Raw genomic sequence first — 18164 nt, 5'->3', positions numbered from 1 at the left:
GTGCCTTTCTCGTTCACTGCTTTGGGTTGAAGGGTCTCACCACGGACTAGTTCCAATTGTTTCTCAACCAGCTCCCTGCTGTCTTATCCTCTGTGACAAATTACATCCTCGTGGCCTCGACACACACCCCTCACCATGGTGGGTACAGCTCCAATCAGTCAGCCCGTTCTATACTAATCGATTATCAGAGTCAATCCCTCCGGCCCTACCTTCAGGCGTGTGTTTCGACCTTTGACAAGTATTCAGCGGCAAGCTTGCTCACACTTACTTTACTAGTGTTCGGTCCTCTTTGACCGCGGCTCTTACAATCTCCAACTTCGCTTCTCAGACATCGGAGCGGCAGTAAGTTGACATGCTGCAAATGTTAGACAGGAAATATGCTAATATACTCACTTGCACCAGCAACTGCCCAGAGGTTGAGGCAAATTCTTCGCCCGAGATCCTACTGAACCCGTACGTCTGACTCTCATTTTTCCCCAAGGTCCGTTGGTCATGTGTATTGATGGCTTTCCAGGCTGCACATCAGCAGGAATGAAAATGAAAAGGTGAAAATTGAGCCAAGCTACAATTCTGTGCGCATAAGTATCAGAATCAAGCAGGCAGATGAGATCGAGCACATTCTTGTCCACAAATTTACTCGGTTCCTCACCCAGCGAGCGGAATCCTTCTTCATTTTGCGCCGGAAGCCAGTAGAGGGATATGACATCAGTTTCCTCATCACGAACTTCCACACGGAAAAGATGCTTACTCACAAGCTAATTGATTTTGTGATCGAATTCATGGAAGAGGTGGACAAGGAGATTTCGGAGATGAAGCTCTTCGTATGTGTATGAATGCATCGTTTCCGTCGCAAGTTACTAAACAGTTCACTAGTTGAATGCCCGTGCTCGATTTGTTGCCGAGTCTTTCCTGACACCGGTATGTTATATATTGAATTGTCCACCATTGACTCACTTGCTGACTATTGTTTAGTTCGATTAAATTGCCCAGCGTTTTCTTGTTGATTCCGAATAATGAATGGTCCTGTGTTTCCCACTTTCTACTCCTGTACAGATAACATAGGCTTGCATTGATTAAGAGAGAACCTTATACCGATGTCCGTCGATAGATTCTTTTGTCCAGATTAAGTTCGCTACTTTCTGCAGCAAAGTAAACCCATCCACCAGCGTAGTGCCTCGCCGAGTATGCTAGCCTACTGTTGACCTGGTACTCCCCATCAAGATGGGAATTGTCTCCATAGCAATAAATAATAAATGAAGGAGAAGAAAGTACGTTAGAGACAACGTTCTTAACAACAGTGACATAATACATATCTCTCCAAGACAAGTTCCATGGCTCAGAGCAATCTAACAGGGCCAAGAGATATCATTGAGGGGATGCATTTTATGCTAATAACAGGCTATTATGTAGGTCCAAGTCTATTTACAATGACAATAATTCGTAATTTAAGGATAAAGTGAAGAATGCCACAAACAAGGACAGGAGGACGATTAGATACCTGTGGACTATTGGACATGGGAAGAGTTCCCCAGGACATACGGGCATTGAGGGCAACGAAGCAGCAGACATACTCGCCGATCACGGCGCTCTCCATGGTTTGCAGGGCTCAGGCCCCCAGGCCCTACCCACAATCAGTGGTATCCGATCAGTGTACCGGGACCTACGCAATGAGGCCCGACACGAGTGGTGGCAGAAGGTATCACCCAAGCTATCCACCTGGTACCAGCGCTGGCAGGGGGTTTACGAGATCAAGGACCTCCCAGAACTTGATCTCCGTCGCCCGACCTTACACCGCTAGCTTGCACTCCGATCCTCCCATGGCGACTTCAGCTGGTATCACCGCCGTTTCCGCCACGAAGATGCTAAGCTCACCTACTCCTACGGGCGAGCTAAGACACCAGAACATATCGCGCTATGCCGGAAGGCACAGCGTAGCTTTAGAAGCTAGCCTTCTCGGCCCCCACACCCGCCAGCAGACAGAGAGGATACGGTAGCATACCTTCGCAAGCTCGACCCTACCGAGTTCAGCGAACTGCTCCGTGTCACCGGATTCTACGCCACTATCTACATAAGATAACCTCTCCGGGACAAGGCTCCCCTTCCTAGGGAAGCTAACGCGCCCACACTCTCTCTCCCCTCACCTCCCTTTGTCTTCCCTACACCTCATTCTTTACCCTTCTAAGTCCACTCATTTAACAACTTTCCTTTCTTATCGGCCTCTATAGGCGCGAAACTAGCGAGCGGCAATGCCCCTCTCCTATAAACCTCAGGCGTACATCGCCCAGCGACCGAGCTCATGCTCGCGAACACCACAGCGGGGACCCCCTGCCTCCGAAACTACTACATCCATCCCAACCGGCGGGGACGGACGGGCAGCGAACTAGGGCTAATAGCACCACATCATTAAAGAAGGAGTTGCTTTCTATGGGCGCACAATCATGTACATAATTCCATAGCTTAGCACGTCCCAATACCCCTAGGGAGGTAGATGGAGCCAGGGCTACGCCCTTGCTCCCCCGGACGTTAACTAATACAACAACAACAACAACAACGACATGGGAAGAGTGCGTGGAGAATAAATATTGTCTGGGTAGGATGCGTGGAGAAAAGCAGGTATAGGGTGTACTAGTGCGTGGTAAATAAATGCTTAACTTAAAGCTGGACGAAATGGAAATACTTTCGAGAAGGGTGTGGAATTTTGGTTAATGCGGAATAGGTGCGTGGCAATAATAAATTGCCGCGGAGGTAAGTGCGTCGTGGTAAATACGTACCTTGACAGCGTCCTGATAGCCTCGAGGATTAATACTTTTCTAAATATCACCACAATGACAGTGTTGAAGAAAACGACATATATACTACTCTAGCTCATTATTTCTAATCTGAAAATATTAAAAAAATAGCATACCGTATAAATTTATCGAGAAAATTGAGGTCAAAATCCAGGGTTTTATAGGGTGCCTGGCGTCACTGAGGTACCTTCTTACCCCGACGACCCGTACCTGCGCGACATACCTTAAACCCACGCGTATAAATAGCTTTTCCTTACCCACACGCACTTAGACTCGAAAATATTTTTGTTTCCACGCACTATCTGTTTCATCTGATATCGGTTCTCAGCCCTAAAATGAGGAACAACACGTCTGAGCACATGCCCAAAACGGGTGACTGGCCTGCTACTATGAGTGTCCTGACCGCGGACCTTGATTTATTGACTCTCAATGAAGATACTCAACAAAACTCACAGACTGCCACCACTACTGTCTGCGACACGGACACTCAGTCGCCTGCATCTGCACCTGCTCTTAAGAAATCTGACTCCGATTCTGATTTGGGCACGCAGGCTCCTGCTCGATTTGTTGCCCAGGTTCCTCCAGAACTGATTCCTCCTCAGATTCCTCCTCAAGTCTCTGCTCAGGTTTCTGCTCAGGTTTCTCAGTCTCCCACTTCTTCCATTTCTTCAACCCCATCCTCATTCATTCATTCCCACCATCAAAGTTCATCTTCCACTTCCACCATACGTCCTTCTGCGAATCAACATCTTAAGTTAGCGTCTGGATACAATCCTGGAGCTATTGAATTTGTGCCCCAGGCCTATCGTTCACCTGGCCTTCAATCCCAATTCGATCAGTCTCCCCTTGAGACCATACCTCAAGTCCACGATCCTGTGGACTTTGCTGGCCAGTTCCAACACAGTAAGTATCTTTTGGCTGTACCACCACCATCAAAACTGTTTGAATTTCGCTGATAGCAATCTCACTACAGCAAACGTCTTCGACCGTAACAAATCTTCACCGAACGCCACCAACATGGGCTGGCCATTTGAAACGGGTGTGATCTCCAATTATGGGGAGTTCGAGCGTTTTGAGAACTTCTCAATCGAGGAACTGCTTCAGCAATCGTGCATCCCGTATGGTAGCATCGCTGAGATGCAGCCACCTTCTCGTAATGGCGTTCTAATGATTTCTAACGTGAGTTACTTTTCACCATATTCTGTGTGCGCTGATACTTCGTTCAATATTTTGTTACTAACAGTAGTTACAATACCCAGATCCCGTACACCGTGACTCGTCAGGAGGTTGCCTCGTTCCTTGGACGCGGTGCTAACCTGCTCCCATCCTCTCAAGGATGTCCCATTCACATCATCATGGAACGGTCCACTGGCAAGACCATGGACTGCTATGTTGAATTTCCAACACAGAAAGATGCTGAGGATACCGTTAACAGAGTCAGCCGTGCCTATGATGCTGGCAGCGCCCCACGTATGGGCAGCCGCCATGTTGACATAGAACTCAGCACCCCGGCCAAGCTACTCAAGGCTGTCTTTCCCCGGGCGAAGTGCATTTCGTGGGAGGGTGGAAAGCCTGTCCAGCTTGTCAACAAAGACAGTTGGTCTACCGGTTTTGATGGCTTTCTCACTGACGAGGAGCTCTTCTGTCTAACTCGTCATGCTGAACAACCTCACCGGGTACGTCTGACTTCGCTTTTATATTCTCCATTTTTCATGTCGCTGATCTTCTGACATATTACAGAGTGCATTTGCTTGCAAGGTTCCACAACGCTGTTATGAGTCGTTCATTACCACACTCTGGAAGGTAAGTCGTTCATTGTCTATACATCTCCGTTTGCCCTTCCACGTTATACTGACACTCTTTGTCCTCTGCTATAGTTCCCGTGGTACGCGACCGACCTTTACACTGTTCATCACCGGAATGCTCTTTTCCATACTCTCAATGCTCTGATCAAGGCTCTGGTAGAGCGCATGCAGAGAGGAAACACGGTGGGATTGGATATTCGCCTTCTCAACGAGTTGGTTCATGCAGGCATCTGTTGCCCGGCTTTCAACCCACGCATGAAATACTGTTTCGCTTGGCATTCAAAGGAGCAGAGAGCAATTGTGTCATTGGACCATGACTGGTGCTTGTATTTCCCATTTGATACTCTCACCTACATCCCTGGACACCGTACTGCTGCCTTTCAGGTATGAGATATGATTGAGACTTTGTCTTCTTCTGAAAGATTGCTAACTCATTCTCCAATCGGTATAGTACTATGCCTACGTCATGTCCCACGGTTCGGTTCTGCGCACCGAGAATGACGGTTTGCGGAACAAGCATACACACCCTGAGATCCTGCGAATCTTCGGAAGGTCCTGGTTTGAGTGGGGCGAAGACGTTGCCCGTAAGAAGGTCTTCAAAGATGCGATTATCTATGAAGCCAGTGTCCTTCGGAAGTTCATTATCACTGGCTTTCAGCAAATTCACAGAAGGAAATCCAGCGTCTCGACCATTGGCACTGCTCCTGGTTCGTCTCCAACCCACAGTGTTGCCTCAGTTGATAGCCAGCGCACCATTTCACAATCCCACACTGGCTCTATGAATCCCAGCCCTGCTCCTCAGGGAACCTCAACTGTTTCAACTGCCAGCAACATTACTAGCGGTCCCAGTAACCATGATGCTAACCGAAATGTCCCCGGTAATCCCCGTCGTCTTTCTCGGCAACTTGATGCTGACCAACACCTGCTGGACACCCCGACTCACCGTCCTCGCGCATCGGTTCCTCCTTACGTTCCGCCGCACCAACGGTCTGATACAGCCAAGGCCCGTAAGCCATCGGTTACCTGGCGCATGCCTCAGACCCAGGAGGCACCTGCGGTTGGCTCAGCTCAGGGCCAGACTGACTTCCAGCCTGTGTACCGTGCTCCTCATGCCACCGCTCAGAACATTCGGTCGTCCTCTGATCCTTTTGGACCTGGCCCTTCGATTGCTCCCAGTAGCCATCGCTCTCGCTCCGACGCCGCCCGCCTGTCGAACTTCGACCGCCAGGTGTTTGATGAGCTCCGAGCTGCTGGTCGCGGTACCCGATCTGCAAAGAAGTAGTCGGGCGTGGTGGAAGATGGACCAGCACTCCTCCCGTGAGGAGTGCTGGTCCATCAGACCGGTAACTGTCTTGCTGTTTTCTCTGGTTCTTTGTTTCTTGGTCTTTTCCCTTCCCGGTTTTTCCTGCGTGGATGTATGGAGACATCCACCAGGTTTACTCAGAAAACCCTTGTCTCCGCTGTTTCCTGTTCTTTTGTCTTGAGTTTTCTTTTTTTTTACTTCCAGGGAGGTCGACCATCCATGGCTGCTGCCTTCGGGATATGCTTGGCCAGTTTGCGAGATCTCCCTGTGACTGGAACTCATCTGAGTTTCATTTTTTTCTAGCTCTGATGTCACTTCTTACTTAGTTGACTAGCTAGATTTCGTTTGCGTTGAATTCTTGCGTTTGCTTTTACTTCTTGCGTTCTTGTTATTTTTGCTTTGGGCAGGGTTTCTTTAAGCGGGCGTTGTTTTGCCTGTTTGTAGACTATGTAGGCTATGCGGCAACATGCATATAGTAGGACGCCAATGTAAGACTGATCAGGATTAGGTGGCAGCTCACTAAGGCCATGTTGGCCAGGGCAATCTCACAGCGTCACCTCTTTGTTTCCCAGGTGAGGAAGTAGGCCAATACTTTCAATGTTACTAACCTCCTACTTGCTGTCTGCCTTGATCACATCGGTGTCTTTTTTCAGTTATTTGCTCTGATTTACCTTCTATCTCTTGATCTTAGAATTATGGGTCCACCAGACATACTTGTGTTTGACCACGCAGCAAGGTCGGTCCTAACGAAGCATCTACCAGCACTTGCCGGCGGATCCAAAAACATACGTTCGTGACCAAGTTGTGGGAACGCAGACCGCATCTGCTACCAACTAAGCTCTCATTGTCGACAGCCAACCATCTGCCCTTGGTAGAGACCATCGAACGCAAGCTATAAATACGGTTGAAGAGACAGAGTGAGCATGACTGCCACTCAGCCAAGCGCATTGGTCGGTACCAGATGAGTCGATTGGGAGGTTATATTGGATTAACGATCATAACGAGACGCAGCTAACGCTTCACTTTGCAGATTAACAGCCTCCGTCAAGGTGACGACGAGATCCACTGATATGCTCATGGCAGGAGCGTGTCAGATCGAACGCATGATCCTCATCTATTTCGGGCACCTTACGACCGCTATATACCATGCAAGGACGCCTATTCCGATTATGCTGACCGTATTTATGGGTTCAGGACTGGGAGAAAGGCACAAGAGACATTCAAGCGTCCCAGATATCAGACAGGATGAGACCTCATACAAGTGGTTCGGGGGTCCTCAGTCAAGTCAATGACCCTCTGCGACCCTTCATAAAGTCGGCTCTATGTCGAGCTGAGCTACTCATACTAGTGGTCAGCACAAAGCGACCACCGATATACATGTCTCATCCCTGATCGATTCGTTCAGCTATAGGTCGAGATCGGGACATTGAATGTATGGTCGTTGTTTGGACAGACAGCTGTTTTCAACTTGGCATTCTTTACAATACATATGTACTTTTTAATCATTATTTTGTTCTCAAAATACGAAAGATACATACGTACATCTGGAGGGGGGGAAACGGGAAAAAAACAAAACCGTAAGGGAGTACTAAAAGCGGAGCCGTATATTACAGGCGGTTTTAAAGGCATGCGGGCCCTTTTGGTTTTATTCGATTTATCACTTTTGTCTTCATCTACAGTATTTTTGGCTTCTTTTCTGCTTTTCTTGATTTCCAAGTTGCCAAATACAAAAATCGGAAATTTTTGACTCAACATATAGAAAAAGAAGGGGTAGAAAGACTCTGTCAAGTTCAATCGTTCTCATTCAATTCATCTGTCTAAGTATGCCTCGACGGTCGTCTCAGCCTGATCCTGCGTCGCCTGAAGCGCCTATGGCGTCAAAGCGACGCGCTTCAGCCAGACTGTCCGCCGCCGGACCGGGGGTCAAACGGGTCAAGTCAAACGCCGACCTGTCCCTCCGCCAGGCAAAGTCTACGACCAGCAAGAGCAAATACTTCGAGCCGGAAGACTCCCATGAGCCCGACTCTGAGTCCGACGGCTCTGCGGGGGGGTCCTCTGGCTCTTTGTATGAGGAAGCAAAGGAGGAATCCCCCGCCGAGGATGCGGAGCCGGAAGAACTTTCCGACCCCGACGAGGATGCGAGGAAAAAGCCCACCGCGAGGGGGAAGCAACGACACAGCACCGGCGGCGGAAACGACCTTATAAAGGGTCAGGAGCTCTGGCGCGAGGGTGTTAGAGCGGGCCTAGAGCCCGGGCAAGAAGTTATCATCGCAAAGCCCAAGGCTCGAGAGGCGGGGAAGATTCCCTACCAGGATGAGACGCTGCATCCCAATACCAGGCTGTTTTTGATCGATCTAGCTACCAACAATGACCGCCAGTGGCTAAAAGGTGAGAAGCGCACATACACCCCAGTTATCGAGTTGCTGGCTGACTTGCGCAGCGCATGATCCGGATTACCGAGCGGCAAAGAAGGATTTTGAGACATTCGTTGATTCCCTCACGCCGAAGATTGCAGAGATAGATGCTACCATCCCGGAACTTCCTGTGAAGGACTTGGTAGGCTTGCGGTTACTCCTGTATTTTGTTTGTGACTTGCGCTCATAACCATTTGTCCCAGGTATTCCGCATCCATAGGGATGTTCGCTTCAGCAAGAATCCACTTCCATACAAGGTAGGCTATCTTCCTCCCCGAGTCTTGTCGATGACCCTGTCGCACGTATACGTATGTGGCGGGTATGCGAATGGTACTATGGGCTGTCAGCGGTGCTTTTGCTAATCCAAAATGTACAGACGCATTTCTCTGCTGCCTGGTAAGTGTTGATATTCAATGACTTTTTTTAGGAGAGACAAGTCACCTAACATCGGTGAAGGTCTCGGACTGGTAAGAAGGGCCCGTACGCAGCATACTATGTCCACTTCCAGCCAGCCTCTTGTTTCGTTGGTAGGTTGTTCCCCGGCTGGTTCCCACTGTTGTCGTCGCTATCCTGCCTTTGCTTTCGTGATTCTCATCCATTGCGGCTAATACCACGCTGTGTACAGGCTGCGGGTTGTGGAATCCGGAGTCAGAGCCACTTGCACTGCTGCGGGAGGACATCGACGAGAACTCGGCTGGCTTGAAGGAGGTACTCCGGGCGCCGGAGATGCGACGTGAGTTTCTGAAGGGAGTTTCCGACGATGACGATGCGGTTGTGGATGCTTTTACGCATCACAATAAGGAGTCTGCTCTCAAGACGAAGCCCAAGGTATGGAATTTTTCTGTTTTCTATTCCCCCTGACCCCAATGTGAAGTATGTTGCCCATTGAGCCAGACTTTACTCCCCATCATCACCTTGTGCTTTGGTTGCATTGTCAGCTGTTTGTTTATTATTTATGGGCTGGGACGCGAAGGTCTTCAAGACAGGGGACACAAGGTTCGCTACCGAGGTTGTGTCCATCGTCCGACCGGGATTGATTGGTCTTGGAAACGGAATTTACTCCCATCCTCATCGACCAGTACCATCTTCAAGGCTTGACGGCATGGTCTGATGAGATCATGGAGACCAAATCTTTTGGTTGACCAAGAGATGCCTTGGTCGGACTGGTAGGCGCGACCACGGGTTCTCACCCAGATCCGAAGGAAGACTGGCACATGACGGCTTGAGAGAATCTAAGAGATCCGAGTATCCCAAATGCTTGTCAAAACATCGAAAGAGATGTGGAAGACACGCGCACGGGGTTACGGGAAAGACCAACCCGTGTTTTAGGCCAATTTTCGCTCCCGGGACGCAACCATGGAACCATGGAACCCAGGAAAGCAATTTGGCAGTCTGGTCTCAATGGGGGAATCGCACTTGCTAGAATGGGATTTATTCCCACGCCGTCGAGTTTGGTTCCATGGTTCACACTTGCGCCAGGATCCACGTCTGATCCAAGGGATTCCAAGGTTTCTTGACCGCTGACACACCTTCTAGGGTTACGAGGCAGACAACAAGAACATAAAATTACTTCGGCTACGCAGTTTCACTATTGGAAAGCCCATTGCGGACGATGAACTCACTGGAGACGATGCACAAGAGAAGATTTCTGCTTTGGTTAGGGTCATGGAGCCTTTCGTAAGCCTTTGTCCAATCTATCGATTCCCGATTTCCCTTTCCCGCCGGTTTTGCCCCCCTCTTGACTAGTCTGTTTTCCATTCTGAGCTAGCCACTTTGGCGGTGTTAGCCGTCCCTTTTTTACCCACCCAAATCAGCGCTGGTGTTACTATTGTTGTTTTTTCCCCCTTCCCCTTTGACGGAATTGGAAGGGGTGTTCAGACAATAACCTTTATGCTGTATACTTTGTATTGCTGACCGCTGACCGCTTCTCGTTTCTCGAGCAGGTGACGTATCTCAATAGTGTGGTGATGCCCGATCAATGACATGATTGGGGAAAATCACCCGCGCCTAATTGGCATTGGACGGGACCTCGGGAAGGGGGAGAGGTCAATCTGTTCTATTTTACCTTCCCTTTGACTTCTGGGCATGCTTGTGTGGTAAGAGGATTGTGGAATGAAGTTGTTCGTATTTGTTACCTGTCGAATTTCTCCATTTTATTTTTCCCATTCAACATCTGCCTTAGCTCGGGTCTTTTGTCTCGCAACTCCCCGACTTGAAACCGGGATCTCATCCCCCACCTTGACGCCTCCTGCACATGGCTTCTTTCGTCAATCCCCGCCGCATTTCCTGGATTGCTACTGCAGCCCAATACTGGCGCGGGGCCAAATAACGTACCTAACACTCGCTCTGCAGTCATATCACCTCTAGTTGCTGCACGCTGCACACTGCGTACGACTACAGCAGGCGGGCAATGCTCCAAATTGAGACATCACTACTGCATTTCCCCTCAGCATGACACATACAGTTCTAGACACTTCGACGCAATCCTGCTACCCGTGTCAGCACCCAATGGCTGCGAAGCCCCTCGCGTGCAACATGCAATTTAACCTTTTTACAATCACCCTCTCCTCCCCAGCCAAATCCCAAATGTACAGCATAGTTATACAAACAAGAGAATACAGAAATTTCAGAATTCAGTGAAGTACTCAGTTGACGCGCATGATGTCGCCACCGCAAGCGCCCGCGTTCGGCCCGTTGTCGGGCATGCCCGCTAGGCTAAACTTGGGCTTGCAGGCAATGTGGATTGCCCCGATAGTTTTACTCCGCCGTCCCAAACTTTGGACTTTTGGGATGAGCACCTTCCTTCTCTGGAATGGACTCCATTTATTTGACTGGGTGATATTGTTTTGTTTCTTTAAAGTGCACCCTGCATGTTTTTTGTACGGAGTATGCATTGCGGAGTCTTATTTCTTAGATGCTGTTACTTTGGGCAGGGTCCAAGGGTATCAGTCCAGCATGTCTTGGTGGTCATGCATCGACTCGATACTCGGCTGCCTACGATGCAGATAAATTGAACAGCTACACCCAAGGCTATGTTCTGTCTGTCAGTATCTGTCAATATACTGTCATGGATTTTCACGTATCATCGCAAGACTTACATCCCCACTAGTGTTAGGAACTGGTCCCGAAGACCCCGGGTCATGGTGTTCCAAAGTTGCCTGCCAATCACAAAGACTGTATCATTCAAAAATTGATACGAGGTACGCAATCGTATGCTCAGAGAATAAGTTGACATATATGTATATGGTTTTGTAAACACTTGGGGCACAAAGCTCAAAGGTGGTGGCCCCAGACCATTAGACACATGGAGAATAAGATATACCTACTCAGGTATTGCGAGATATGAAACATTACTTTGACTGCTTAAGGGATATATATTTAGGACTATGAGCTCACCGTCAATGGCCACCGTAGGTCTATAAATTGCGTGCATTAATGCTAATTATATTCATGGCTGTTCCCTAGATATATATCCGGAACCAAAGTCTGTATCCTCGAACTATACCAAGTATTCTATCGCTCGGGGTTCGCAAGATACCTAGGTAGGTAGGTAGGTAGGTAGGTATACACTTAATGTAAACGTTTAGGGTAGAAATAATCACATGTCAGAATTTGTCTTGTTTGTTCAGCCATGCTGCATCGACAAGCATGATGTTTGTCGAGACTTCGAACAGCCAATCAATACAAACCCAGGGATCAAGGTCGGTGCCTTGACGTGCGGGGATCTGCCTTTAAAACCTTGAGAGAGTCTCAGTCAATTTTATGAGGCACCTGCAGTTGAGTTAAGTTGCTGTACTGTGCCCTAGGTGCATCTGTATGCAAATCACACAACATACAGTACCAATCTAGCCGAAAACACCTAGGTGGTTTCAAATGCGAAAAGTCAAAAACAAGCCGAAAGAAGCAAAAGGTACTTGAAAAAAGCAAAAAAGAATCGGTTAAGCCGCATATATATATTAATTAAATGCCAAAGTCACTAGCTCCACGCACGATCCCGAGAAATCACTTGGCAAACAGCATCCAGAAAAAGCAAGGTGAGATTGACTCGCTTTGTCTCCCGAATGGCGCCCGAATAGAGTTGGGGAGGTCAAGCGTGCAGCATGATCCTAGTCTTAGTCTCACCTATGTGACCAGGCAAGATAGGAAGGGCCAATCAGATGCGAACATTTACGCGGATCACAGATGGAAAAATAATAATTATGAACTTGTCCAAGCCCAAGAGAGAAAGAACAAAAGAGCAAAGAAACATCAATGGCTCGGCTAATGATGATTTGCCGATCTCGCATATGCTTTTCCCAGGATCAGGTAGTCATCAGGCATCTCTCATCACACGACCTGCACGTTCGAGTTTGTTGTACACCGACTTTGAAAGCACTGCCTCGTTCCGGCACAGTGCAGGACAAAACTCGCCACGTCAGATCCCTAGCACAGACCTTGGCCTCCCTGTTATTATTTACCCATTACTACATTGGTGCATATTGTGTTCCCGTGACTGTAACGACATGCGGGCTGCGCCTATTAGTGCCCGACCCGTCTCCATACTTGCTGATAGACGCGCTCCCGTGTGGATAAAGGAGGGGGTTCTATGGCTAATAGAAACCTTAGAATCGAAATGAAAACTCAAGAGAAATTTAAAAAGGAATATAGAAAATAAAAAAATAAGTTACACTAAATGGAAAGTTGAAACCAGAAAAAAGTACAAAATACGATATATTGTAAAAATAATAAAAACTTTACGATGGAACGTCGCAGCCTGCAAAAAGGGCCCGGAATGGGTCCCCTAGCGTTGGGCTTTCAGTTTCGACAAGCAGCGCTCAGCCCCTGTCGGATGGGCTAGTTTTGGGAACAGCTAGCGCGTCCCCAGGACAAACAGCATCGAGTGGCCAGCATCTTTGGATCGGGTGGACCTTAGAGAGTCTCCGGAGAGTACGCTAGAATAGAGGGACAAAGCTGAACAGGCCACGCTTGAGAGTGGGGAACGGAAAGACGCGGACGGCAATGCAGTCGATTGGGTTCAAAAAACGTGGCCTCAAAGGATTGTCTTATATTGGTACTCCATTGTACGCCGTTTTACTCCGTATTACCCACACTGTACTATATCTACGTATGAAAACGGAAATCTCAACGGGGCACAATATGCATGGACCTATTTTTAGTAGGCACATATTGCAATAACCATATAATGTATATTTAAGTATCTAATGCAACTATATAGATGACGTCTATAATGATAGACTAGAAGATATATGCGAACTCGAGATGCAGACAAATACTGTACTGTAACAACCGAGGTATTTTTGCCAGATGGCACACATGCATAGATCGGCGGGAAGGCCGGAGCGGCCCGTGGGACAAGTACCCCGAAAATTGATTGATTAACCCTGTGAGCAATAGTACTCGTATTATTACGATTTACCTACTTAGGTAGGTACTCGACATATTATGAATTCCATGGTTCCGTGGGTGGGCGCCTTACCCTTTTCCCCGTCGCTATGACAATCTGCTATTATTCATATTATATATCTCAGAACCCACATTCCCGGTATATTGCAAATTACTTGGGCTGAAAACTTCATCAGGGATTGGCGGTGACGGGGGGCGTACGCTAAATAGTCCCCCCCCCGTACAACGTGGTTGTGGCTCTTGGACAAGGAACCCGCCCTGTCAGCGCAGCGCTAATGCAGGTTACCTTGGCTCATTATGGGCTTTCCGGATCCAGTGCTACAGCCCTGGGAACTTAGGGCACTCCACCCCCTTCGTTCTCTCCCTCTTGTCCTCCAAAGTCTGGTTCATTTCAGTCATAGAAATTAAGGGATCCGCTCTCGCCACACTTTTTCCTCCCACAGACTTCGCGCCATGCTTCCATTATCCAACTATGGTCCTTCTATGGATGCTCCATCCGTGTCGAAGAGTGGCGAGTGGTCCAGCTGAACCCCACTTCCTCAGCTGAAGTCTGATCGCCATGCTTTCACCGCTTGAATTTTTATTTCAGAGTACCCTACATGCAGTAGTTTCATGTACTTTGATGGACTAGGTAGTCCTGGTCAGGGCAAGAAAAACCACTACAAGGTGTATAATACTGTCATTAAATGGTTGGACTAAAACAAAATAAAATACATCAAACCAACCTCAATGCGCATGGGAATGTGTCGCCCCGACCCGAACCCATCGCCATGGAAAATGATCCTGGTTCCGCGGGGCCGGTTGCGGTTGTGCGACTACGGTCCGAGGCGGTCGTTCGTCCATGGACGGGTTACGCAACAAGGGTCACTCGGAGGAATTGACGTGCATGGATTGATCCATGCAAATGAGAGGTCATCTGCCACATTCTTGATGATGTCAAGTTTGACAATTGGAATAATCGTTCTGATCATGTAGAGCTCTTATTATTATTCTGTAGGTACTCTTCGGTAACACTGTAGAGTGGCAAAACGTGGAAAGTTTACTCTCGGGCGCTACTGCTAGTTGGGGACAAAAGGGAAAAAAATAAAATTAAGAAATAAAAGAAATGAAAAGGAAATGAAAGTGAAATCAGAAAATAAGAGCGGTCGCCGTTCTCGGCTTCATAGCAACGGGAAATCTGGTACCCTAAATTGCAATCCATGGTTCAAAGCCTTGTCTCCCATGTTTCACTTGACGAAATGAGAGCGTAATGTAAGGTCATCGTACTCGATGTACCCATGCAAGTATTCGACATGGACACACAACCTGTTACATACAAGGCGTCCACGAGCGTATAGATACACTGTACAGTAATCCCCCTCCATGTCTATGGGTCACTGGCGCCGCTTTAGCCCGCGCTGCCCGGGCTCCACCCCGTTCTCTAAAAATTCCCCTGTGCTTTTCCAATCAAATAATTCATTTCCTTTTATTTCCTTTATTCTCTGCCCATTCCGATCTGAGCTTCTTTTTCTTCTTCTCTTCTCTGCTTATCTTGTCGTGGGGTTTTCAACTTCCTTATATACCTGCTCACGTCATAATCACCGAGGCTCTGTCTTTTTATTTTTCCTTTTTCCCTTTTTTTCCTTTTTTTTCCCCGTCTGCTTTCCTATTTCCTATTTTCCTTTCTGTTTCCGTTCTTTTTGGGATCTTCCTGCATCTGCCCTTCTTCCCCTTCCCCTGCGTGACCGCGATATGCTCACGTTGTCCGTGTGATTCGATCTCCCTTTTTTACAACTCGACGTCACATCCCTGCATCCTTGACTCACCTCGTCTTATTCTTCCCCCAGCAACACAAATGTCGGGTCTTCCCCCAACAACACAAATGTCGGGCAATCCCAACGATCACGACCCTAGCCGTCAGGGTGATCCAAATCGCCAGGATCCTCGAGACCCAAGAGACACTCAGTGGAACAATCCGGGTGACCAGGCTTCCTACCCAGTATGTCCTGTCTCAGAGATTCCCAGCGCTGTGACTTTTCGATGGCTCCGGTTGCTGATAGCTTCATAGTATCCGCCGACTTCCTACCCTCCGCCACCTGACCAGGACCGTGCCTATCAATATCCCCCTCCCGCACAATACGCGCCATCGCAGTATCCCCCTCCTCCGCAGTACGCCCCGTCACAATATTCCCCGGCGCAGTATCCCGATCCAAGGTATCCGCATCCACAAGCCATGAATGCTATCCACGGAGCGCAAGATCCCTACCGTCTCCCACCTCCGCCGGGTCCTTATCGCGCCGATGCATATGGACCCCAAGCAGGACAAGGGCCTTACCAAGCAGCAGCTCCGCGACAGCGAACGGCCATTGCATGCCGGTACTGTCGGCGCCGGAAGGTACGGGGAGAGATTCCTCCCCATGTCCGAGTTACCATGCACTAATTTCTACCCGACAGATTCGTTGCTCGGGGTTCGAGACCTCCGCAGATGGACGGTGTAGCAACTGTGTTCGATTCAACCAGGACTGCATGTTCACTCCGGTCTCATCGCAAACCCAAGCCTTTGTGCCTGCACACACCGCTTACCCTCATCTACGACCTGGACAGAATGGACCAGGGGGTCGCGGTGCACCGCCTGTCCTGTATGGCGCCCACGGACAACCTCTGCCCCCTCAACAGCAGCCACAGGGTCCGGAGACCACCTTGCCGCCGCCCCAAGGGATGTACTATCAAAACGGACGACCTCCCATGGATGGTGCCCCGCTGCCCCTTGCGTCAGGCATGCCCGATCCGGTAAGGCTGCCATTCCCCCTCTGGTAAGAGGGATGGACGAAACAGAAATCCGAGCTGATGTTTTGATGCGCAGAGACACCGTCGCGGCTCAAACTCGGGATTCGAGTACCCCGATCCGACCAATCTGGCTCCCGTGACACCCGCTGGGTCTGCTCCAGGATACCAAACTCACACTACGCCAAGCCCTTACGCATATCCCCCTCCGCCTGCTCACGATCGACGCACCTCGCCGCCATCAGCTTATAATTACGATGCACGCCCCTCCTCCTCACCTCACGGCTCGCCCTTCCCACCTATGCAGCCTCATCAGGCACCTATGACTCCCCACCAGGGCAGCGTACCCCCAGTAGTCCAGGCTCAACCGGGCAGCGCGCCAATCAAGTCAAGTGGCACCCCTCAGCCAGGGGGTGTGACACCGCCGCCAAGCTCTACCCCCGGTGGTTCGCAACGAGGTGGATTGAATGTGCGCGATATGCTGAACCCTGGCGATTCCCAAGGCCGTTCCAGCACTGACAGTGACATGCTTAACGCGCTGAACCGCCGCGGTCCGCAATAGTAATTCCTACGTTGCTATTTGACATCCTAGTTGAAACTAGGAAACGCACAAAGAATGCGACGCGGGACCGGTGAGGAATGGGGATCAATCGGAATGGGCCGTGTGCTGGCCACACGGTCCGAGAGCCATGTGTCGAGTGCTGGAATTTTTAAGGAAGATTTGAGGTCTCGTCGGACCTTTGTGGACGCATTAGGCTGCAAGGGGAGTTCGGGATGACATTCCAGACAATGACGAGTACCTGGACGATGAACGCGACAAGAACATCACTCTCTGATCTATTTATAAGGTCATAAAACGCGAACCCACGAGCTTCACGAGCACGAATTTGAACTTGAAACTGAGATTTCCAGGCTTTATGGGCTCTGGTTCTATCGGCATATGAATTTTTACTTATCTCTTTTTTTCGATTTTTCTCGGCTTCGATATCTGAATAATCGCAATTCCCAGAATTGGATATCCTCAGAGTGTGATTTGGCATGGCCTCCAGGTGCATGCAGTTCATGTACTTTCAATTGGTTTACCTCGCATATCACGCGATTCTAGCATGAATGCATTCTGGACTCGCACCATCAGATCACTCTCTCCGGCTGTCTTCTCCGAGGAATTCATTTCACCGCTACCAGGCCGCAGAAATTGTCATTGTTATTTGAATTTCGGGTGGCTATCTGTTTTTGCAACTTGTCTTGTTTTCACTCATCGCGTTTTTGCACTGCTGTCGGCTTTTGTCCTTTCCTCGGGTTCTTCATTCCATTTTATATTACTGGGAAGGCATTCGTCTCTTTACTACTCTTTTACATCTTCTACGATGTATGTGTGGCCATCTGTTTTTTTCGCCTACGCGACTAAAAGACGTGGGTCGGCTGTGTCATCTCTTCCCTTTGCCTTGATTATTCTCGTTGGAACTGTTTTGATCTTTTTATATTTGTTGCTCATTTTCTTACAGTTGCCTGTCTTTTCGTTATCAAATATCTGCTTATACTTATATCCGGAGGTTGTCTGATCACTCTTTCTGCTATTCAGTTATTGCCGCATGCTATTCCACTTTCCGTTGGGATCTTGTATCTCTGAGCGCTTTCTGATGAAATTCTATGATGCGAATTATACCGAGTATTCCTCCCTGGCTTT

General features: G+C 48.9%; 5 protein-coding genes across 5 annotated transcripts; 4 read left to right on the top strand and 1 right to left on the bottom strand.

Moving 5' to 3' along the window:
* Positions 1-135: 135 nt before the first annotated feature.
* N7489_009824 (actin-related protein 2/3 complex subunit 4 family protein) lies at positions 136-981 on the top strand (the record flags this gene model as incomplete). Its single annotated transcript, XM_056715574.1, has 7 exons — positions 136-138; positions 189-217; positions 277-342; positions 403-453; positions 515-821; positions 874-918; positions 973-981. 7 exons carry the CDS (start codon positions 136-138, stop codon positions 979-981), a joined length of 510 nt encoding a protein of 169 aa, XP_056563196.1.
* A 2143-nt stretch (positions 982-3124) lies between these two features.
* Positions 3125-5876, top strand: N7489_009823 (uncharacterized protein; the record flags this gene model as incomplete). Its single annotated transcript, XM_056715573.1, has 6 exons — positions 3125-3692; positions 3763-3968; positions 4049-4465; positions 4530-4592; positions 4667-4978; positions 5046-5876. The coding sequence occupies 6 exons, from the start codon at positions 3125-3127 to the stop codon at positions 5874-5876; spliced, it is 2397 nt and encodes a 798-aa protein (XP_056563195.1).
* Positions 5877-6590: 714 nt separating this feature from the next.
* N7489_009822 (uncharacterized protein) lies at positions 6591-6975 on the bottom strand (the record flags this gene model as incomplete). Its single annotated transcript, XM_056715572.1, has 2 exons — positions 6591-6789; positions 6914-6975. 2 exons carry the CDS (start codon positions 6973-6975, stop codon positions 6591-6593), a joined length of 261 nt encoding a protein of 86 aa, XP_056563194.1.
* A 745-nt stretch (positions 6976-7720) lies between these two features.
* N7489_009821 (DUF2461 domain-containing protein) lies at positions 7721-10057 on the top strand (the record flags this gene model as incomplete). The annotated part of the gene is made up of 7 exons (XM_056715571.1): positions 7721-8285; positions 8338-8453; positions 8515-8619; positions 8688-8707; positions 8768-8838; positions 8937-9139; positions 9848-10057. The coding sequence occupies 7 exons, from the start codon at positions 7721-7723 to the stop codon at positions 10055-10057; spliced, it is 1290 nt and encodes a 429-aa protein (XP_056563193.1).
* Positions 10058-15548: 5491 nt separating this feature from the next.
* N7489_009820 (Zn(II)2Cys6 transcription factor domain-containing protein) lies at positions 15549-17039 on the top strand (the record flags this gene model as incomplete). The annotated part of the gene is made up of 4 exons (XM_056715570.1): positions 15549-15692; positions 15762-16088; positions 16148-16483; positions 16557-17039. The coding sequence occupies 4 exons, from the start codon at positions 15549-15551 to the stop codon at positions 17037-17039; spliced, it is 1290 nt and encodes a 429-aa protein (XP_056563192.1).
* Positions 17040-18164: the final 1125 nt, after the last annotated feature.

The sequence above is a fragment of the Penicillium chrysogenum genome (assembly GCF_028827035.1).
Source record: "Penicillium chrysogenum strain IBT 35668 chromosome Unknown utg000005l_segment0_segment0, whole genome shotgun sequence".
Lineage (NCBI taxonomy): Eukaryota > Fungi > Ascomycota > Eurotiomycetes > Eurotiales > Aspergillaceae > Penicillium > Penicillium chrysogenum.
Note: the sequence above shows the minus strand (reverse complement) of the source record. Positions and strands in the feature narration are given on the sequence as shown.